At 35.1% G+C, this 23892-nt stretch overlaps 1 protein-coding gene across 3 annotated transcripts; it reads left to right on the top strand.

Annotated features, from left to right (window-relative positions):
- The first annotated feature begins 2968 nt into the window (after nucleotides 1-2968).
- On the top strand, nucleotides 2969-23142 carry LOC105337369 (recombining binding protein suppressor of hairless). Of its 3 annotated transcripts, none has more exons than XM_066085569.1 (13): nucleotides 2969-3271; nucleotides 7993-8344; nucleotides 10418-10598; nucleotides 12089-12112; nucleotides 12625-12720; nucleotides 13026-13191; nucleotides 13426-13600; nucleotides 14400-14537; nucleotides 19389-19501; nucleotides 20063-20203; nucleotides 20453-20608; nucleotides 21202-21387; nucleotides 21650-23142. In XM_066085569.1, exons 2-13 carry the CDS (start codon nucleotides 8041-8043, stop codon nucleotides 21821-21823), a joined length of 1854 nt encoding a protein of 617 aa, XP_065941641.1. In that variant the 5' UTR covers nucleotides 2969-3271; nucleotides 7993-8040; the 3' UTR covers nucleotides 21824-23142. The 3 variants fall into 3 exon arrangements, with proteins under 3 accessions (XP_065941641.1, XP_065941640.1, XP_065941642.1); XM_066085568.1 differs by lacking the exon at nucleotides 2969-3271 and adding an exon at nucleotides 3757-4313; XM_066085570.1 differs by lacking the exons at nucleotides 2969-3271; nucleotides 7993-8344 and adding an exon at nucleotides 9687-9835.
- The last annotated feature ends 750 nt before the right edge of the window (nucleotides 23143-23892 follow it).

The raw sequence follows: 23892 nt of genomic DNA on the forward strand, positions 1-23892 counted from the left end.
CTAATAAACCATGGTTCAATAAAACTTGTCGCACAGCCAGAAGAAAATACCACATTGCAAAACGTTTATATAATAAAGAAAAATCAAATGAAACTTTTAATAATCTTAAAATGTATGGCAAAGAATACAAGAAAACATTGGATAAAAGCATCAAGGACTACAATAATAGTATTTCAGACAAGCTTAAGGAACTCCATAAAGGGAAACCTAAAGAATACTGGGATATTTTAAATAGTACCAATAAGAAAGACAAAACTGGTGTAAATATTGATTTAATGTTTGAGTTTATGAAAAAAACAAACGAAGGCACAGTTGAAGACCAAGAGATAGATATAAACATAAATTTAGATAATGATACACTTCTTAATCAGTCTATAACTTGTGAAGAAATTAGGAATGCTGTAAAAAAATTAAAAAACAATAAAGCGCCTGGCGGTGACCATGTTATCAACGAGTATATTAAGACAACAATGGAAACCTTCTTACCCTTATATGTAAACTTTTTCAATTTGGTTTTTGATAGTGGCCTAGTCCCAGACGATTGGCTATTAGGAATAATTAAGCCAATTTACAAAGGCAAGGGCGACAGGAGTCAGCCTGAAAATTATAGACCTATTACATTACTCAGTTGTTTAGGAAAACTTTTTACTAGTATAATATGTGACCGTTTAAACACCTTTGCTGACGAAACACACTTAATCAATGAAGCGCAAACAGGTTTTAGAAAGGGTTATTGTACATCAGATAATATATTTGTTATTGATTTTCTTTGTAAATATGCACTAAACAATAAGAGGAAACTATTCTGTGCCTTCATTGATTTTAAACAAGCTTTTGATACAGTTTGGCGAGACGGACTATGGACGAAAGTTCTTAAAAGTGGGATAGATGGAAAATGTTTGAGATTTATTATTAACATGTACAAGGGTATTAAATCAAAGGTAAAAATTGGCCAACATTTATCAGATTTTTTTATGTGTAACATAGGTGTAAGACAAGGAGAAAATTTGTCACCATTTTTATTTTCTCTTTTTATTAACGATTTGGAAGATTATTTATTAAGAAACCAGATAGAGGGTTTTACTTGTCCTTCTCTTCAAATACAGGATGATTTATTTGCTATGTTGAAACTCTGTCTACTTTTTTATGCCGATGACACTGTCTTAATATCTGAATCTGCGCCTGATTTACAAAAGGCTTTAGATGTGTTTGCAAATTATTGTGATATATGGAAACTTAATGTCAATATAGCCAAAACAAAAATCCTCATTTTTTCAAAAGGTGCAATGTCAAAGCGTAAATTTTTGTATAAAGGAGTAACTATTGAAAACGTAAAATCATTTTGCTATTTGGGTATTGTTTTATCAAGAAGTGGAAAATTTAATAATGCAAAAAAACATTTAGTAGAACAAGCGTCAAAGGCATTGTATGGTGTTTTACGTAAAATACGTTATTTTAGCCTACCAATTAATTGTCAGTTAGACCTATTTGACAAGGTCATTAACCCAATTTTACTTTACTCGTGCGAAGTGTGGGGTTACGAAAATTTAGATATTATTGAAAAGGTACATTTAAAATTTTTGAAATTTATTCTTAATCTTAAATCTAGTACTCCAAATTGTATGGTGTATGGAGAAACTGGAAGGTATCCATTGTCACTCTTTGTTAAAATTAAAATGATAATGTACTGGGCAAAAGTTTTGACAGCCCACGATTGTAAACTCACTAATGTAATCTATTGTTATTTTTATAGATGTTACAAAAATGGATCTTTTATACATCCATGGATAAAATGTATACATGATATACTCAACTCGTGCGGGTTGTCATATATATGGGAAAATCAAACAATATGTAGTTATAACTGGCTTAAGTCAACAGTTAAAGAAATATTACAAAATCAATTTGTACAAGATTGGAGAAGTATTGTAGATAACTCACCAAAATGTATTAATTATAGAATTTTTAAAACAAATCTCAATTTAGAAAATTACTTGTTGATTTTACCTACAGATCTACGGATCACGTTTACAAAATTACGAACATGTAATCATCGATTCCCCATTGAAACAGGTAGATGGCATAATATTGAAAAACATTTAAGAAAATGTACAATGTGTGATTCTAATAGTATTGGTGATGAATTTCATTATATTTTAGAATGTACATATTTTGTAAACGACAGAAAAATGTTTTTACCCAAGAGATATTATGAACACCCAAATATTATAAAATTTAACGAGCTCATGAATACTTTTAATGTAGAAAAACTAAAAAACTTGTCAATATTTATTAAGAAAATTTTCAAAGTCTGTTCTTCCAGAAACCAACTTTAACAACCTATTGTATTGTGATTTTAACTTTTTTTTTTGTCATTATTACTTCTACTGTACATGTGATCCTTGACTGTATTCGTGTACATTTGTATATACTGATTTTGAACCTCAAATACCAGTGAACTGGTCTTGAGCGAATAAAGAATTGACTAATTGAATTGAAAGAAGGTGTGGGAAGGTAAGGGAATTCAGTTATGGTAGTTGTTAATAATTACAGCTAATGAGTCATTGTCATAGCGTATTGATATTGCATTGTAAAGGAGGAGGGAATAAATATAACAAATTTCGTGTTTCGGTATTTTTTATCCATAAATTCCTTGTTGAAATGCAGAATTTAGGATGTTAAGCTGGGCGGGGTTGAACTGCATGTGTGAATATACAAAACACGTAACGCACCGCTATCTGTGGGAATAACGTGCGTTAAACTCTACAGAAATTCCCTGGGGCACCTGAAGGTATTCATTAACTTTCCCCAGGCCATGTTATGAGTTGTTTAAGCTCAAAATAAAATTATTCTTTATGTTTGTTTGTAATTATTGAAAACGGACACATGATAAATTAGCATAACCTTGCGGCAATGAAAAATTGCCGATAGTTCAGGCAATATATATGCAGATTTTATGTATGTTATGAGGGAATTCGAGGGGTAACTAAAGTTTCATACAAGAATCGCCATCTTGTAAGAGTTCCCAAACTTTCTTTAATTTTGATATCGGTATAGTTATTTAAACAACCAACCGTGTAACAAATGGTGAATTTATAGATTAGAATAAGTTACTGCAATCCAAAATGGAAGCGAACTAAGGCAATTTGGATGGTTTGATACATTTCTGGCACGGTAGCCCGCTAACGAAGTCTCGATATATTTAGGTCAAACGGGGAGCCGACGTGCGAATCCGGAGCCAGAGGGGAGAACTGTTGGTCACGGAACAAAGGTAGGCTTACCTGCACAGTCCTTGCATACATAACACTTGACCAAAATAATGTGCTGTATGGAAGTTGAATAATGGGGTCATTTTCCTTACCGGTCAATCGTGCGCCTGAACTTGCACATTAGTTACTTTAAATAATTAAATCAGACTGAATATTGAAAAAAATTCATGTATGTAATAGTAATTTATTCAATTCTAGTTTAATAACCGAATGTTGATTAAAAATTTACGTTTTAAAGCACGCCTTTGAGAGAAACCTCTTATCATAGACAATCGGTAACATTTTGAAATACGGTAAAATTATAACTGGTATAAAATCTATACTGTGAATATCTGACGGTATTTCGATCTTTCTTTGGATGAGCATAACCTTAAAATCCTGGAATGTGCAGTAGACAGTCTCGATTGAAATGATGTCGTGGGAACACCTGCTTTGTGGTGAAAAGATCGACCAATCGCTGCAAACATTGCAACGTCTGCGCTGTTCCATTCATCTGGTTGAAATCCCATAAATGAGGGAATAGTAGTTAACCCGCACGTGGTTCTTTAAATTTCTGACACATATGGGTAATGAAATTTCATTACTTTACGCAATTTTGGTAATATGTCTCATCAAAAAGTTTAGACCATCATACTGTAGTATGTATTCAACGTGTATGTAAACAAGAGTATGTGACCTTACTAGGGAAGTAAATGGAAGGGCTATTAACTATTGTTCTCACGGTGTCCAAATGCAAATGTGAATTTCCCACGGGTCTGACTTACGTTACAACTGTTATTTTCCCATCGTAGTGATGAAATGAAAATCTAATTAACATACAGACTAGAGAACGTTTCAGAATTAGAAAATGGAGTGGACGAGGAAATCTAACGTGGAAAGTTGCGTACATCGAGTTTCAGGACTATTTGGGGATAAATATTTATTGTGCGTGTCATCTTGTGTGAATTAGCGAGGACTTTTTATAGCATCTTATATGGGACTTGGTATATCTTACTGACTCAGAATTGATTGAAAATGAATGAACAACACCTTTATGTTTCTCAGGTATGTTTTTAAATGCGTTTTGTAGCCTTAAATTAATCGCATTTTTTAACGATTTAATGCCGGTTGAATAGCCCCAGTGCGACCGTTGTTAATCTGAAAGAATGTAACAGCTCTTGTGTTTACTCATAATTTCCTTCCGCGGTGCACAGAAACCCTTAAAATGTGGAACAAAATGGTGGCAGAATTGGGAGCGTGGGAAAGGCACCTTGTTTGTACAGCAAGAAACTGGAGACGTTTAGATAACTTCTTACATTTCAAATTTTCTCCCACCACTGCTAATGTGTGTCTTTGATATCTGAAGTCTATTAAATTAAGTTCATTTCTTTTTAAACATTTATTTGATGGACTGAAAATATATCTAATTCACATTTTTTAAAGGTTTGATATTTAAATACATGTGAATTTCATATGAACATGACATCTTATATTATTATCAATTATGTATCTTTCATACATTTATTTGCCAATATGTTAAAATAGTTTATATTTTTTAATCAAAGTTCTTAAAGGAGATAAGTGAAAATTACATTGTTGAGATTGAGATATATTAAACAGGTTGAGACCAAACTCCCAAATGGGATATAATAGCCCAAATGAGATATAAATTTAAAGTGCAAAAAATAATGTTTTTTATTTTAAAGTTTTTTATATAAATCTGCATTAATGTGAATCAAATGCAACAACTCTTGGTGAAGAAGTTTTTCTATATGTCTATAGTTTGTAAGATTAATCCCCAAGAAGTTTTGAATATACTGAGGGATCAATCTCAATAATAGTACAGCTACAGAAAAAGTTGTTTACCAAAAGTTGTTGTATTTCATCTTTTCTAATGCGATTTATATCAAAAATTTCAAAATCAAAAATTTTTTTGCACTTTAAATTTATATCCCATTTGGGCTATTATACCCCAAATGGGCTATTAGATCGCATTTGGGAGATTGGTCCCAACCTGTTAAAGATATAAGAGAATATATGCTAGAATGAAATTCTATTTGGAAATTTTTTTTTTTTATTAAAAATGCAAAAAAACTTATTTATCTAATGTTAGGATTATCACTGCAAAAAATATTTTATCTTCCAAATTTGACACTTTCGATGCTTTTTGCTTAGGCCTGCTGTTTATATTTTCTGACAAAAATATTTTCGGGAAAAATGTATTATTAATGCAAGTAAAAAGTTGATGCTCTGATATCCGCTATTCATTGTTCCTGTAAATGACAATCATTTTATTAATATCCGATTTCCTTCATTACAACCCTTTTCTTAGAAAGCATTTATATAATATTCATTTACCATTAAGAGCACTCTTATGCATATATAATTTTTTTTTTTTTTTTTTTTATAATATTATTTTCATTGTTACAATTTCAATTATAAAGAAAAAGAAAAGATTGCGTTGAGTGAAATTTTGACCTTTGCTCATAAAAACAGGGTTATGTTTTATGAATAAATTGATTCTGTCATTTGAGAGCTGCTGCATAAATTACCAGAACCATCAAATTTTACAGATTTCTCTGAAATGGGGGGGGGGGGGGGGAGTTGTTCCATATTATGTAATCCCTGTAACAATAGAAAAAGTCAGGCTATGTACTTGTTTTAAATCTATATAATGATTTGTTTAGCTAATATACATTTGTCATGGTAAATCTGTATTGTACTTGTAGGATAATTTGTATGTCATTGAATAAAAAAACACAGAGTACTCAGAGTAGTTTGGTAATTAAACCTATAATACATGTAATAGAAAATTAACTTAATTAAGATTGTCAGTCTATACATGAAAGGTTACAACCCAAAATTTCAAGCCAATGCAGTGATGTTGCAGCATTTTGTGGGTCATCTCAAATTTTTACACTTCTGAAATATTAAATTTGATGATCATAATACAAAAAAAAAGCTTTTGGCAAAATTTTATTTGAGTTCCGGGTACTGTACCAGGTAACATTTAAAGCTGACTCTAAAAACCACAGTCATGAATAGTTGATTGAATGATGAGGTGTAACAATTCTAAGAATTCTGTGTGTTAATGAAACAATATATGAATATTGATTAAATAGGATGTAACAGAGAAGTGGAATAAAATTATGCTTAAAATTGATTCTTATAAATGTCAGGGTATAAATTATGGAAAGCATTATTAAAAAATTTGAACACCTGATGCTGTGGGCACATGACCAATCCTGTCAGGCAATTGATAAAAACCGAGTCCTATTAGCAGTGACTTTGGCGGTGTGTCAGCGTTGACTGACATTGTGGCAGCGTTTTGACAGCATTCTGTGACAGAGTATTGAACTTACAGTCGGTGCTCTCTTGTTCTCTAACCAGTGTGTGAATTCATAATCGGTTGCATGACCTAATTCAAGGTTAATTTAAATTCACATTACACCTTGGCTGGCATCTTAAAATAGCAGCCAGGTATTGTGTCATATGGCAGGCAGCAGCTGCAGAAGGCTCCCAAAGCCTGCACTGATCTCTGTCAATTCAGAGAGAGTCAAAAAAAGATAGGGGTCATTTTGACATCAATTGTATTTACATTTCCAAACCTTTCATTCCTCCAAGAGGATATGCTTAGTTAATCCCGGTACAGTGGGTACTTAATGGAGCTCAGGTTTTAAGACCATGAAGTAAATGTGTAAATGGAGTTTAGATTTACAGTAGTTCAATTTGTCAGTTGTCTGAGATGTACAGGAGAGGAGCATTGTCTGTATGCAGTGGTCTTTGCACTAGCTCTAGACATTCAAACAAAGAAGAAAGGGGGAAACAGTGTTATATTTTTTTTTAAATGTGCATCAGATTATTTTTTAGAGACCAAAATTTGAAACAAGTCAAAAGATCCACAATTTAAACTTTACCCAGCTAAATCCAAATTTTTATATTAACAAAATTGTCACTATGAAGGTATATAGTTGTGTCAATTAATAATATATTTATTTCAGTTCAACATAAATAATTAATTTAATAGAAATGGACTTTTTGAAAGATTTCAAAGGTACACAATATCATGAACCTTACCAGTAATGAATTTAGAGCAGCCTATGAAATTCCTTGATGGTAATTTTAATGCTGTGTTTTAGATTATAGTACAGTCCAGGGAGTAAGCTCGTCATTCAGGGACAGTCCCTTGGACCTTGTATATTTAACCTTGTATCCACTAACAGATGAGTGAACAGACTCAACAGTTCAACACTTTGAGCACTTAATTTTATAAAAATGAAAATCTTTGGGGGGGGGGGGGGGGCTAAAAAGGTGTTACATGGAGTGCCAAATAGGGAGAATTTCAAAATTGAATGCTTTCATTTTGTTTTAAACATATTTTATTGAGAAAAAGTTAATTTAAAAAGGTTTCGATACAGTTTCTTGCAACTTGTTGGATCTTCTCCTTTCTATAGAATGCTTTCTATGAAGAAGACAATAGATAATTAGATATGGGTGATGTTAAGATATCCACATGATGAATATATTGTGTATATTGCTTAGTGCATTTGTCTATATGTGGATGTATTAGCAAGTGGATGACAATTAATAGAATATCGGGTATCCAAATAAATATATGAGTACCAAGTACCAGTTGTAGATTTGAGTACTTGTATGTGAATGTGGATGATGCTGTACTTTATAATGTGGAATTGTTGTGTACATGTGGACCATGCTGTAATATCATGTGGATGGTGTTTTGTAGAATGGTTACACCTACAGTGTTGGACCCACTCAACAGTCAAGCCACCTAATGAGTTGCTCCCAGCCACAACAAAATGGCTCCCATACAGGCCACGGCTTTATGCATCACAATGCTGGCTACACTCTCCACCCCCCGGACCGACAGTATGGGGGTCGGGCGGACCCTGGCCCCTCCTCCAGGGCGGATCTGACCGGTCACATGGCACACGGCGGCTATGAGAACCCCATGGACTTGTCCAGTAACAAGCCAGGAAATCCCGGTCGGCTTGTGAAGGAGGAAGGTCATCACCATGGTTACCTGGCTGCTATGGGAACCACCCCTGTATCTGTGGGAATCCCAGATCATGTGCACAGTGAGTTTTGATAACAGGGTGGAAATCTGATGAATTCAATCAAACAGTCATGTGCTGTGGTAATTAATATGCAAATTGGCGTTATATAGTTTAAAGTTTTACTTTAAAGCAATATGAGCTGTATTTTTTAGAATTTTATTTTGCTGCTAAAACCTACTAGTATGATAAGTCTGCATATAACTGAAACTTTTATGATAAATAAGATTTGAAAACATCATGAATTTTTGTCAATTAAAGGAAATATTCTCTTCTAAGGAATATATAGCAAATCAATTTTTGTACAGGATGACAATAATTCAATTTTGCGCCAATTAATGCTTCTTAACGGCCTTTTCCACAAAAATATGGCTAACAGAAATTTAAAAACCATGATATTTTTGTCATTTTAATAGAAAAGAACATTTTAATAAAAATAAAAAAAAATCAACATAAAAAATGCAGCTCATATTGCTTTAAGGAAATCTTAGTTACTGTTATTCCCCTTAATTCCTGTGACTTGGTATTGGGATGATGCGCATGGTATTGGGATGATGAGCATGGTATTGGGATGATGAGCAGACATTCTTATTGTTAGATTTTACACAAGTTCATATAATAGAAAGTGAAGAAGTGGCTATATAGTTTTTTTTTACCAATCACTCTGTATACTTTTAAGTTTAATTTGTTCTTTTAATTGAGGTGTTTTTTTTGGGGAGGGGGTGGGGGGGGGGGGGTGGGCAGTAACCTTGCTTCTTAGATTGACCTTATTTTGTTGACAATCAATACTAAAGTAGAGGAGGTCAGAGGGACTGTTTGTATAGTGGTATAGAACCGGCAGCTGACTGGTCTGGGTTAGGGCAGTGTTTCTGTGTTGCCCTCTGTCTGTTGTGTCTGGGTGACACGTTTATGGCAGAGCTTTATCGCTGACTACTGGTCCATTGGTCGGGACTAAGCCAGGCAGAAGACCCGAGATTTACTGCAGCAGAAGTGGGGTTTTTTTTAATGGTCCATGATGTGCTGTCTACCTGAGAGGATGGGAATCCTGGGACACGTACAGGTGTTACCAGATTATAAATAATCAGCTGATAACCTGACACAGGCTCCTGATAAGGACAACAGCTCTGTTCTAAAGTTGTCTTGTCTCAAGCCTTAAGATTCTGCCAGTAAACATATGAACCCCTGCTCTGATCAATATTGCATTATTTTGAGTTAAATAGCATTTCTGCCACAATTAATCAATTTAACGAGTCTGACACGGATAGGATCAAATGACCGTGTTTGCCGGGGCAGAATTGAGAAATTTCACACAATATCTGTAAAATCCATAGTCCTACCCAGATTTTGAACAAGGCTGTAGTTTTTGAAATCACAAATTATTGATGATAAAGAATATTCTCTAGTCTTATCTTATAACAATGGCCTGAAGGCCGGATAGTAAGACAGTAGCTATACAGTACACTATGGAGTCGTCCAATTTTATGTTTGAGGATTTTTCCAACTACATGCTGATGGGTAAGAATTGGGTACAATTTATGGTTCCTTTTAAAAACAATATTCCATCATTACTGGTATTTTATTTTTCAAAGATCAAGTTAATTTTGTTTAATGAATGAATTTGTTTGGATTACCGGTATTCAAACAAACAAACATTATTACATTGTATACAGTATTTCAGTACAGTAAAAAAAAATGCTGATACAATTTTTATACGAACAGATTTTATGAAAAATTTTGTAGAATATTATTCATCCAGGAACTTTTTTTGGTGTGTACGACCAAGTGATCGAATTAATCTTGGAGAATTGTGAAGATCAGAGAAAGAAAGATTTAGGAATAAATAAATTTGAAATCCTTTGAATAATGGACACTTACAAAACGATAAAATTATTAAAAACAAAATCTGTATTGGCGTGTAAGCTGACTGTCTGCCTGCTGTTTGTGCACACATACATATAGGGTTTCCACTGCTCAGAGCCAGGGATTTACTGTTTATATATAGGTACAGATTGCAGGGGATGGTCCACCATGCCATGTGGGCAACAGCTGATCCAAGGATACTTATACTGAGTTCTGAGGTGTCCTTTTCTATTACAGATCCATCACACATTGTGGCTGGATCTCTCACCCCTCCCGAGAAGATCAATGGTGACCCTGGCGCCATGGCCACCAGCAGTCCCCTCAGCATCACCACAATGACCCAGGCTATCCCAGCACCCCCCAGTCCCATCTCAACACCGTCCCCCCTGTATGCCTCCAACAGCTATGTGGACAGAGGGTGAGTAAAGGAAGACCTGGCACCAGGGCCATAAAAGTTAGACAAGCTCACTTTTGATCTCAGTCTCACTTTTATAAAAGGAATATGTAATGGATAAATGAGACTGAGATAAAAAGTGAGCTCATAAAACTTTTATGGCCCCGGGGCTAGTCCGCCAAATCATACCTCACCCAGGGGTAGGGTGTAGCCATATTCACTAGGGGGGTCGGGTGCACAGGTACCGGTAGTTCAAATTTCTGTGTTAAATTTTTTCAAAGAATCGACGATCATGCTTAGTTTTAGTATTTGGGTGATTTTAATTTTATGAAAGACTTTTAGTATAGCTTCATTGATGACTAAGGTTCAGTGAGTGATACAATAGGGACCTGCCTGGGTGTGTTGTAGATACGGTAGTTATCCGTATTTATACATCAGCTTTTGATCATTGATGCCCAAGTTCATGTCTCTCTTCACCGTAAGCTCTAATTCTGAGATTTGTAGTGCTCTGTGTCTTGATTTTTATCGTAGATAGTGGTTACTTTTTGGCATTTTAAGCCATAATAGGCAAGAAAATAATTACTGTCTAAATGAGGACACAATTACCAACTGTTTAAAAGAAAACCTGGTAGATTTAGGAGTGATATGCTGTGAATACAGGAGCATGACTTATATACCGGTACAGTGTAATTATGCAGCATAATGTGGCAAATTTACATGATTATGGAATGGTAACTGAATTTATGAATGAACACAATATTAGTTGGCCCCATTAATGTAAGAAAACACCATTACACTGCACTTAAATGCATTTCTGCACTTTGTCAAAGATTTTCGGCTGATAATTCAGAAATGATTAGCATAATGGCTTCAGATAGGGAGAGGATGAAAAGAAACCAGTGAGATAAACTTTATATGTCAACCCCAGCTGTAACAATTTCTGTAGATAGTGGAGGGATATCAAGATTGCCATCTATTTTCAGTTCTGCCCCTGTTATTTACCTGTAAGAAGTGCCTGGGCAAATATTTTTATGTTTAGCCTACTTTTGGACGGAAACAGGCTTTTATAAGCTTAAGAATTTGTCTATTGATTTCCCCAAACTGTAAACACTGCCTGCTTTAAATGTCTTACAAAAGCCGACAGAGAAAACGCTGCCACTTGCTATTATATTTCATGTTCTTTGTGAATGAAACTTAAAGATTAGGTAAATTACTGGGAGGGGGAAAGCAGGTAGTGCAGGTAAAATCCAGGTGATTGTTATAATCCACCTGAAGTGATTCCACTCGATACACATCAGGAACAAATTAAGCACTCGCGTAGTGTTAATGCTCAAACAAACAATCTTCTGACATTTGTCAATATTTCATCGTATATTCCTCATGAGAGTTTTTTTTTTGGGGGGGGGGGGGAGGATTGGGGTGATAGATGCACTGCCATTTGTTTTCTATTGTGCTACAAAAAAATTATTGTTTAAGTATAAGTGTTAAATTAATTTGTGTATTTTTTTTTTCAGTTACCAGGACCAAAGACTCACAAAGTAAGTCAAAAAAGAATTTCCCAGAATTTGTCAGGAAAGGATTCTTATCCAGTCCCTTATAGTGGGGAAGAGATCGGGGGTATAAGTAGGAAATCCATTGTTCTTCTGCCCATACAATTCATTTTCATGTCAGATATGTAACAAAAGAAAAACAGGAAGCTCAAATCTAGTTCAGATAAAGCCTTTACTTTTATCATCTTCATAACCTTGATATATTGTTTGTCCAATATTAAGGTCAAGTAACTTGTGTCCATCTCTTTGTTATGAAGAAATATTCATGTGAATCTCTTTTAAATTTCAGTTTATGTAAAAAAATGTTATTTTTAGAAAGCATTACAATGGACATAACTTTATTTAAAGAACAGGTTTTATATTTGCTATTATAACATAAGTTTTAAAAGGGGTTCAAAACTTCAGAATTTTCTTGATTTTCTTCGTGATTTTAACGGAGAAGATCATCAATGCTTTAATAACATGGAGAACATTTCATGACAAGTTGTTATCTTTGACAGGGAAGCCATGAGGAATTACCTAAAGGATAGGGGAGATCAGGTCCTGGTAATATTACACGCGAAAGTGGCCCAGAAATCCTACGGCAATGAAAAGAGGTAACACCCCCACCCCCAAAAAAAAAAACCCCAAAAACCACACACACACACAATGAAAGCCGTGACACACAACAAGTGCATATACACACACAACTCCCAAAAATCCCAAGAAAAAACGTTATGTTTTAAGAAATTATACAGCAACATAAACAAGATAATATTACATCAAAACCATCACATATCACTTTTATAACAACAAAAGAAATAACATTTTATCACAGAAATTCCATAGCAATGAAAATATACACGTAGATATTTGTACACTTTTAAGACCATGGGTTCAATTCTATTTTGTGATTTAACAGATTTTTTTGCCCTCCCCCCTGTATATACCTCTTTGGAAGTGGCTGGAAACGGAAAAAAGAGGCCATTGAAGCGGAGGGTGGAACGGAACAGGACTCCACCACGTGTGCTTTCATGGGAATTGGAAACTCCGACCAGGAAATGGTGCAGCTAAATCTGGAAGGAAAGGTGGGTTCTTCCTGACGCTGTCCACTGCCTATTAATACCTGCTATGGTCACATTTAGATACCACATAATCTTAATTGATACATTTGATAAGTACATTGTGGTGCAAAGTTATGGAATCTGATGGAATTTTCCTAATGAATATTGAAGAAATATCAAGAATTTTTTTTTCGTTTTTCTTTGCAACTGAATGAAAAGTTGAAGAATTTTTACAAACAGTGTTTTTCAATTTTACAGAACTACTGTGCAGCAAAGACTCTTTATATATCTGACTCTGACAAGAGAAAACATTTTATGTTGACTGTGAAAATGTTCTTTGGAAACGGACAAGATATCGGTGTATTTAATAGCAAGCGGATTAAAGTGATTTCCAAACCATCAAAGAAGAAGCAGTCCCTCAAAAACGCAGATTGTAAGTGAAAACTGAGTGACCATGGTTCAGTCAAAACATGTAAAGTCATCCACACATTGATATAAACACATTCATATTTAATAATTCCATATAGAAAGTTTTCCATGGATGCTATTTTAGAAGGAGTTACCTCCTGTTAGCAGCTATGTTGTAGATCAGCATGCCTAGATTCCTTCATTATTCAACCAATTACAACTTGTTATACTGGGCATTTTGACTGTTTTTATGACAGATTTACATTTGTTTGGCCTCCTTTAATTTTGTGATTGTGATATTGTTTGGATTTCCCCCTCTCCATTTCTGCCAAACTTGTTTGAAAGAGGTTGTTAAAAGGGGAAAATTCACCAGCTTGACCAACAAAACCTTTCTGCTGATAAACTTATAGAATGTGTGGAAAATTGCAGATTCAGAATTGTAAATGCATAGTAGTGAGAGACTGAATTTTAATAGCCCTGCCTATAGTTATTAGCGCGTTAATTCCGGTGATGAAGGTGGAACTAGATAAATCAAGTGCCAACAAATAAGTGTGACAAAAACTCTCAGGTGATGTTGGCAGAATTGAATGACAACTTTGATTTGGTATTTGATTTGGTATTTGTATTGCAAGTGAAAACAAGGTTTTTTCTTTGTTTTTGTTCTGGCTAATTTTTTTTTTTACAAAGTTAAGGTTGCTTAAATCAGCAGAATTTCAGAAAAACAATTTTAAGCCAGTATTGAAAACATAACTGAGAATTGTTTCATGACGATGGTGAAATTAACACTCATGGTCACAAACAATAATTTGTGAATGCTTTTTCAGTGTGTATTGCATCGGGAACCAAAGTGGCATTATTTAACCGGCTTCGTTCCCAGACAGTCAGCACGCGATACCTACATGTGGAGAATGGGAATTTCCACGCCAGCTCCACTCAGTGGGGAGCCTTCACCATACATCTGTGTGAGTATCGAATCCTAGGGAGGGAGCAAATTGGGCAGAATGGCTTACTTATCGAATCCTAGGGAGGGAGCAAGGTGGGCAGAATGGCTTACTAGTCATTGCCCAGACTAATACAATGTATTTAATGGGTTGCTTAATACATGTACCATAAAATATTGACTTATTTCAATGATTTGTTAAGTACTGATTAAGTCTGGGTTTTTTAAAGCAGATAACTGTTTAAAATAAAGGCTTTCTTTGTGAAAAAAAATATTTCAAATCATAGTCCTAGTTTAGTCAGAATACTTTGAAATATTGCATCGAACTTTTTTAAAAGATCAAAACAGACTTTTTATAAAAATGAATTTTTTATATGGAATTTTTATATGGCATAAACAAAAATTGTTGGGTTTATTTTTAATAATGGTTATCTTTATATACATGTATAGGTTATTTTTAAATAAACTTTTCTGCTGGAGGTAAGGTGCTTATTTCCAAGAGCAGCTTTTCATCAGGAGTGGCTTATGTTTGAAAATTTATATCTACAAATGTACTTTTAAGGTTTTAATAGATCGCAGAATTTTAAAATTGATTTTTCGATACCGTTGCCCAATGAGCTTTTTAGCTCACCTGAGCTGAAAGCTCAAGTGAGCTTTTCTGATCACCTTTTGTCCGTCGTCCGTCTGTCCGTCCGTCCGTCTGTCCGTCTGTCCGTCTGTAAACTTTTTACATTTTAAACTTCTTCTCTAAAACCTTTTATCCAATTTCAACCAAATTTGGCACAAAGCATCCTTATGGGAGGGCGAATATAAATTGCAGAAATAAAAGTCCGATCTGTATTCAAAGCGGAGAAAACCTTGAAATTGTAGAAAAAGGGGGGTGCATTTTTAAAAATCTTCTTCTCAAGAACTACCGAGGCAAATTCAACGTAGTTCAGCATAAATTATCCTTATGGGAAGGAAAATATAAATTGCAAAAATTAAGTGGTAATTCTGTTTCAAATCTGAGTTATTACGAAAATAATAATAAAGGAAATGCGTGTTTCAATCAGTTTAATAGGTTCGGGTTCGGCATACAATAAAATGGGTAGACAAGACTTGGCCTGGGTAAAACAAAATATTAGCAGTTATTAATCTGCCAATCTCATTAAAATTTCAGGATATTTGATGGACTAGTATATTTGTATTCGCTGTAAATATTGCTGCAAAATAATGCGGCATTGGAATTGACGATTGCCGATCTGCCCCGGCTTTTATTTTGCCACGGCCCGGGTTTGCATACCCATTTTAATATGTTTTACGGTGCGACCGTTGGGGCGAGCACAGCATGTGATCAAACAATGAATTATAATGAATTAATAAAATAAAATTAACAACGTGAAATTTGAATGCCAAAAAAAAAAAACATACCTATTTTTCAGTTAATTTTCATTATTCATAGTTTATAAGATTTGTTATAATTTATTTATTTATATGTAGAACAATAGTTTAATCTCAGATACAATGCTGTTAAATAATTAAGATTTTAATATATAAATATTCATTGCACTGCATCTCCTCTTTAAAAGTGATTGTGATTATGATTGATTGATTGATTTCCCCCTTTTTTTTTGCAGTAGACATTTTTTCTTAAACTTACATAGAAAACTTCATTGACTCATCATAGAGCTCCCCCCATGCTAAATTTTTTTTCATTTTTGTCAATTTATACATAGAAAATCGACTTACCATGGATTTGCCCCTCCACTTAAAAAAAAATAATTAATGTTTAATTTTAATTTTAGTTTACGCTTAAAAATATTTGCTTATCATGTTAAAAGAACATGGTGTTGTCCCCCCCTCCCCCCCGCATGTAATAAATGGAAGTGAAAATAAAGAAACCATTGAACTGCTAAAGAGCTGAAGGATTAGAATTTTCATGATTTATTTTTCTTTTTGCTTGCAAAGATTTTTTGGATGATGCTGCCATCCACCCACCCACCCCCTTTAAAAAAAGGCGCTGCTACGTATAACGTTACGTTTCAGGAAATTACCGTAATTATAGTGAATAAATTATTTGTGAGCATTCATCCAAATTAGTGCAATTTACAACTGTTTTGAGAGGATTTTGGTCATTTCAGCAGATTTACAATAACTTCAATTAGAGTAATTTCCCCTTATCAGTGCTTATTGTGACGTCAAAGCTGACGTTGGTTAAGTGTCGTCTTACTCTTTAAAACTCCCCTGAGAAATAATAGTATGCGAAGTATACTGTTTTATTTACTTAAAAAGCATGATGTTCTTAAAATTACACATCTTATAACCTTTTCAAAGGTTTTACTTTGATTCTCAGGAGAACGTGATGTTGGAACGTGAGGTTGGAAACCATTGGTACTATGAATTGTGGGTCAAAATTGACTGACTCCGAAAAAATATATCGGATCAATGTGTAAACGTTTGTGACGTCACACGATTATTTTTGATTGAAAGTGTACTGAGGTGAACTTTAGAGGTAACATTGACTGTATGTCGCTTACATCGTTATTGTTTTTACTGTCTAAATTTGTCTTGCTGATTCTCGTGAGAGTGTGAAGTGATAAAAATTGCCATGATTACAGGGAACTACTGGGACGATTAAAACGATGCATTACTGGTCCGATTTACTGACGCCAAAAAAATCCGTTGAATGAATGTGCAACTAGTCCGAATTTTCTATTCACACACGCCTTGCCGGTAGAGCTCGCTTCGCGCCGGCGCTGCGCGCCGGCGAGCTGCGCTCGCTACCAAGACTCGTATTCCATACTTCTAAAACGAGGTTCTTTGTTTAAAGCAGCCATGACATTATACGAAAAAGGTTCGATCTGACTATGATGAATTTGCTTGTTGTGCAACAGTTCGCGTATGAAGGGAAATTTTGAAACATGCAAAATATATTGGTGCCGATTTTGTGAAATAAATTGAGGCTAGATATTTCAATGCGTTGACAGTTTTCACACATGACGTTGGTGCTAGCTTGTTCTAATTTTCGTTTCGTTTTCATTATTTATGCTTTGTTACCTGGAAACTATCGTCTGTATTTCGTGATTTTTACGTATTAAATCAAAGAGAATTCGTTAAATCAAACAGTTAACTGTTTACCTGCGCAAATTAAGCAAAATCTGATGTAGGGGTAGGTGCCTACTGAAATACAATTCATTCTATCGGTAATTCGGCATTATCTTTTGCGTAATGGCAGATTAATGCAATAGGTTTTGTTGAGATGCTCGGCATTTTTTCGAGTTTATTCAGTTTAAATAGAGTTTGATATCGCTGACGGAAATATGTAGGTATATACATGTAATATATATATGAATAATTTCGAAAAAATAAATTGTGTTCTTTATTTGTTATACATGTAGTGCATGTTTCTTGTGTTTAATTGTTTACAGTTTCTATTTACTAACCATATTTGAGTGTTAAGCTTCGAATTATAAGCAAGATACAGAGATTTGCTCACAATTCTATGTTTGTACACATATCTTAAAAACTAAAGATTAAAAAAGTAAAAAATTTGTCAATATTTATTAAGAACATTTTCAAAGTCTGTTCTTCCAGAAACCAACGTATTGTAAACTTAACCTTTTTAGCTCACCTGAGGGTGGGGCCACAATGGGGGGTCGAAGTTTAACAAATGAATATATAGAGTAAATCTTTAAAAATCTTCTTCTCAGAAACTAATCGGCCATGAAAGCTGAAACTTGTGTGGAAGCATCCTCAGGTAGTGTAGATTCAAAGTTGTGAAAATAATAACCCCTGGGGGTAGGGTGGGGCCACAATGGGGGTCGAATTTTAACATATGATTATATAGAGTAAATCTTTAAAAATCTTCTTCTCAGAAACTAATTAGCCAGGAAAGCTGAAACTTGTGTAGAAGCATCCTCAGGTAGTGTAAATTCAAATTTGTGAAAATCATAACCCTGGGGGTAGTTTGGGCCACAATGGGAGGTCGATGTTTTACACAGGAATAAACAGAGTTAATCTTTAAAAATCTTCCTCTCAGAAACTAATCAGTCAGGAAAGCTGAAACTTGTGTGAAAGCATCCTCAGATAGTGTAGATTCAAAGTTGTGAAAATCATGATCCCCAGGGGTAGGGTGGGGCCACAATGGGGGTCAAAGTTTAACAAAAGAATATATAGGGTAAATCTTTAAAAATCTTCTCAGAAACTAATCAGCCAGATGATTCTTTATAATTGTTAAGACTTTGGCCCCAGGACAATTCTTTGGCCTCACGAGAAGGTTCAGAGGTTGATGTACGTTTATATCCCATATATAAACTATTGTTAAGGATCTTTTTGAGAACTGCAATACTCAACAGATGATATGACTATAAAATCATCCTGTTAGAAAAGGGACTAATGATTATAAACATAAGAATATCCAGGGGAAAATGGATTTTATTTATACAGGATCTACATGTATTATTGTACATTGTCCAGATAGTTTGTATTATGACTCCATTAAGCTGATTTTACCATACCTATTGTTCCTCAGGTGAGCGATGTGGCCCATGGGCCTCTTGTTTGATGTTCAGTGAATGTTTAAATATGTAAGATTGTTTGTAGTGCAAAAATAAAAAAAATAATAATCCATTAAAATTATCAAGTTTTAAAATTTTAGACAATTTAGTTTGTAACATTTGGTTCAGCATTCAATTCCTTACAATTGATTTAGCATTCAGTTCCTTACAGTTGGTTAAGCATTCATTTCTTTACATTAGGTTAAGCATACAATGGGTTAAGGATGTTGAATGATGGGATAGTTTGTTTGTTTCCCCACGTAGTCAGTGTGATCATTTGATGTTTACAGTAGTCAGTGTGATCATTTGATGTTTACAGTAGTTTGATATTTTTACAGTGGATGACAATGAAAGTGAATCAGAGGAGTTTACGGTCAGAGATGGCTACATCCATTATGGTTCTACCATTAAACTCGTCTGCTCAGTCACTGGAATGGCACTGCCTAGACTTGTAAGTTAACAATCAACTTGTACTGCCTAGACTTGTAAGTTAACAATCAACTTGTACTGCCTAGACTTGTAAGTTAACAATCAACTTGTTCTGCCTAGACTTGTAAGTTAACAATCAACTTGTACTGTAAATCACAGTTAGGATGTATCATTTCACAAGACATTTTACTTGCCATAGATATCTCCAGTAAACTTATAGAAAATAAAAGTAAAAACTATTGTTCAGTGAGAAATAAATAATTAGTTTCACAAATAAATTCATTATTGTGTTCTCTCAAAAATAAGATTTTGAAATAAAAGACGTCTAACTTAGGAGTCGGGGAAACTTAGCAGTTTCTTGACTTGCAAATTCTTTATACAGAGATTTAGACTATGAAATCATTTGTAAATAGCAAACTAAGTAGTTAAATGGTTGTAAAGATTGTTGATTGGAAATGAATATGTAGACTTTCATCATCTATGTTCTCAATAGGTTTATAAACAACAAGTGTTGACTGTATGTGTTGACTTTATTTGTTGATAGAGGCATTTTCAAAGAGTTCATGTTCACTGTGTCTTCCAGATAATTCGTAAGGTGGACAAGCAGACAGCCATTTTAGACGCTGACGACCCCGTGTCCCAGTTACATAAGTGTGCGTTCTACATGAAGGACTCGGAGAGGATGTATCTCTGTCTGTCACAGGAACGCATCATTCAATTCCAGGTGTGTATAACTAACAGGTTCTCCCACTGTACGTACAATGAAGTAAATGGATAACAAACAACTCAAACTTTTTTTTCTACATGAGAATGTGCATCCATAATGTTAATCTAGTTCCTCTTCCTTATTATATTTATTTGATTTAATCCAAGAAAATAAGTCACCTTCGTAGACAAATCCCCAATAGTGACACTGAAGAACAGTATGATTTAATGAAATGATAATTTTGTTGACATGCTTTTTTCTCTAAAGGCCACACCCTGTCCCAAGGAACCCAACAAAGAGATGATCAACGACGGAGCGTCCTGGACAATTATCAGCACAGACAAGGCGGAGTACACGTTCTTCGAGGGGATGGGTCCCGTCAAGTCGCCGGTGTCTCCTGTACCCGTCGTCAACAGTTTACACGTGAGTAGTTTCCTCATCTCGTCTCGTAGGGCCACACTAATATAATTTCTTGTTAGTTGGACCCCACACACTCGTATTCAAATAAAACTACACTAATTATATTATTAATTTCTACATCCAGGAAATTTTGCACTATTTCCTGTTCTATTTCGCTCTATTTTTAAATAGTGTTAATTTATAAATCAGAATCAAGTAGAAAAAATATATATTGTAAATATAAATTTACTTGTGTACCGCCTAAAATCTTTGGCTACAAAAAATAAGAACTTTATTATTTAATCGCTCGCCCGCTTGTACCTTTTTTCACTGGATGTCTGACAAACAAGAAATTATATCTGTGTGGCCTAATGTATTTTTCATCCTACATGCCTGTACTGTGCAGTTGTTCAATTTGAGGGTGTCAGATTATCACATTTCTTGTTAAAGTATGCTGACATTAGTTTTACCAGTAATTTCACACCAACCCTGTATTTTGACAATAGCTTACATTATTGGATTCCAGTGCAATATTCACCCAATCTTCCATATTGTTTGCTTTGTTCATTTGAAGTTAACTTGTTTTTATTGATTTTGGTTCTATGTTGGTTTGACAGTTGAATGGAGGAGGGGATGTAGCCATGCTGGAGCTGAGTGGGGAATTCCTGGCCCCCAACCTGAAGGTGTGGTTCGGTGAGGTGGAGGCAGAGACCATGTTCCGCTGTGAGGAGAGCATGTTCTGTGTGGTTCCTGATATCTCGGCCTTCAGGGCCGGCTGGAGATGGGTGCGCCAACCTCTGCAGGTAAGCAGACTTCTAGAAGACAGATATGTTTCATTGCTATATCCTATCAGCTGTTCGATTTTATAATTTGTATCAAGAGATAAGGGCTTGAGAGTCTTGAGATTAAATTAAGGTTGTGCAGACCAACTCACAAAAAAATATAAACAAACTTAAGCTTCAATAAAAACGTTGCTATGCAATTCTGTTTTCAAGCATTTTTCATGTTTTTGTAATTTATATTTAATAGTAACATGCATTTGAAAGAGTTGTCTTTCTTTGACAGGTGCCTGTTTTGTTAGTGAGGAGTGATGGGATTATTTACTCCACGGGTTTGACCTTCACCTACACCCCGGAGCCTGGCCCCCGCGCCCACTCCCGGGAAGTGGACCGAATCATTCAGCCGGGCGTGTCCAGTCCGGACTCTACCTCCACAGCCAACTTCAGCAACCCCTTATAGTGCCTTGTCCCGTCTCGGTCCACCGACCGGAAAACTCTCTAACCAATCATGTGATATTTTTGTATTCAGTGTCTGTGGTTCTGTGTCCGCACTGTGACTGGTGACTCTCGCAGGAAGTGAGAGCCCACACCGAGGCTGGGCTTTTAATCACGCCTTGGTGTCTCATCTTGTGACATGTTTTAAGTTCAAAGAGAGGTCATTGAAACTATATTTTTTCCAGGGTTATTTTTTTAATTTCTGTCATCACCACACAATGTAATATGTTAATTTAAACCAATGTGAAATGATAGACTACATTATTAAGTCTGAACATGATAAATTTGTTACAGACCATTATATTGCTGACTTGAATTTGCTGAACTTTGTATATATATATGAAGTGCTTTAACCATGCAGGCCTGTATCGTATTCTGTGCTTTTATGTTGATAGTGCTTTCATTTTGTTACCATAGAAACGGTGTCACGAAGTGACAATGTCCCTGTGTCCTGTACATTAGAGGAGTGCCAGTATTTTGTTTGACGTGTACACCAACCATTGCAATATTATCACCTCTTACCATGTACCACCGCCATATCAATCAATCATCTTATGTCTGTGGAAGGTCAAGACAACGGAAACCGCAATATCTAACACACTAACGGTATATTTGTTACAGATTCATCCATGAGCGTTGGTTTGTTCTTGGTTTGATAGATTATGTATAGAACGGGGGACGGGTCGTGCTCCGTTGATCATTATTTGTTGATCTTTGTTAGACATGCTTTTCCAGTCAATCACATGATATTGAGTTTCTACCCATCATGCACCTGTTCTGTTCTATCAGTTCTGTAATTGGGAATTTTCCATGTTCCCTAAATTCCCTAAACATGATTTGTGTAAGAGATACAAATCGTTTTGTACCAGGGTCAGTGATTGGATCAGTTTTCCAATGAATACTTTCATTATGGTGTATAAGATGTAATTACCCTCATCTGTAAATTTTCCACATTTACAGCATATTGTGTCACACAGGTTTTTATGACTGAATTGGGCATTGACAATTGTATCTCTATTTTTGTCTTTCTTACTCACTTTAATATCAGTAAAATAATGATATGAAATGACATGTTTCTGCACAACACTGTACAAGGTTCATGTTTCTATATCTCCATGAGCTGTTCAGAAACTCGCTATGTTCATATTTCTATGAGAACTGTTCAAGGGTCGGTGATATGTTCACAGGCAGCTTAACCACTGTCAATCCATTCTAGGAATCTTCCTTTTGTATCTGTCTGAATGTTCCCACTTGCTTGGTGTATTTAATTTTATCCCTTGTATGCTGCAACACTAAAAGGTTTTCATTTCTCTCTTGTTCTGTTCTCCTTCTTATAAGACAGTGTTTGTAATTGATGTTAAATCCAGAAGTGAGTGTTCTTTTTCTAATAAGATCAGTTTTTGTTTCTAGAACCATGTGGCACTCTATATGCAGTCTTTTATTGAGCTTTTCCCTGTATATGTTTGTATTCTCACGGGGCCAAATTTTATAATTTTAATAGGTATAAAAACCATTTTGTAAAATTTGTAAAACCTCTTGGCATTTTTGATTATTTTACTGTAACACATCCTGTGTATGTTATTGCTGTTATTTTTTCTGAACTACCAATAAGGATTGTTACTTTGTGTGTTCTGAAACCTTTCTTATTGTTATGACAATCACCAATTACTGTTCTCTTCCTCCTTCATCCGGTCATTTCTCCCACTGACTACTTGTCAGTGGTCACTGGGTTTTTTTTTGTTTTTATTTGGGGGGGGGGGGGTGTAGTTCTCTTGTACTAATGTCAGTGGGTGGTTCTGTTTGACCATTGTCAGTGGTTGACAGAGTGTAAAATCTCACAGACCAATTGTGAGTGGTGGCTGGGGGGGGGGGGGGGGGGGTAGTTCTCTTGCTGACTATTTCAGTGGGGGGAGGGGGGGAGTTCTCTTGCTGACTATTTGTCAGTGGGGGGGGGGGGGGTTAGTTCTCTTGCTGACAATTTGTCAGTGGGGGGGGGGGACAGTTAGTTTTCTCGCTGACTATTTGTCAGTGGTT

The sequence above is a fragment of the Magallana gigas genome, chromosome 5 (assembly GCF_963853765.1).
Source record: "Magallana gigas chromosome 5, xbMagGiga1.1, whole genome shotgun sequence".
Lineage (NCBI taxonomy): Eukaryota > Metazoa > Mollusca > Bivalvia > Ostreida > Ostreidae > Magallana > Magallana gigas.

Coding starts and splice junctions, on each gene's coding strand:
- LOC105337369 (XM_066085568.1), top strand. CDS start 4,284: ATGAATGAACAACACCTTTATGTTTCTCAG. Junction 13,601..14,399: donor GTCCCTCAAAAACGCAGATT/GTAAGTGAAAAC, acceptor ATGCTTTTTCAG/TGTGTATTGCATCGGGAACC. Junction 21,388..21,649: donor GGGTGCGCCAACCTCTGCAG/GTAAGCAGACTT, acceptor TTTCTTTGACAG/GTGCCTGTTTTGTTAGTGAG.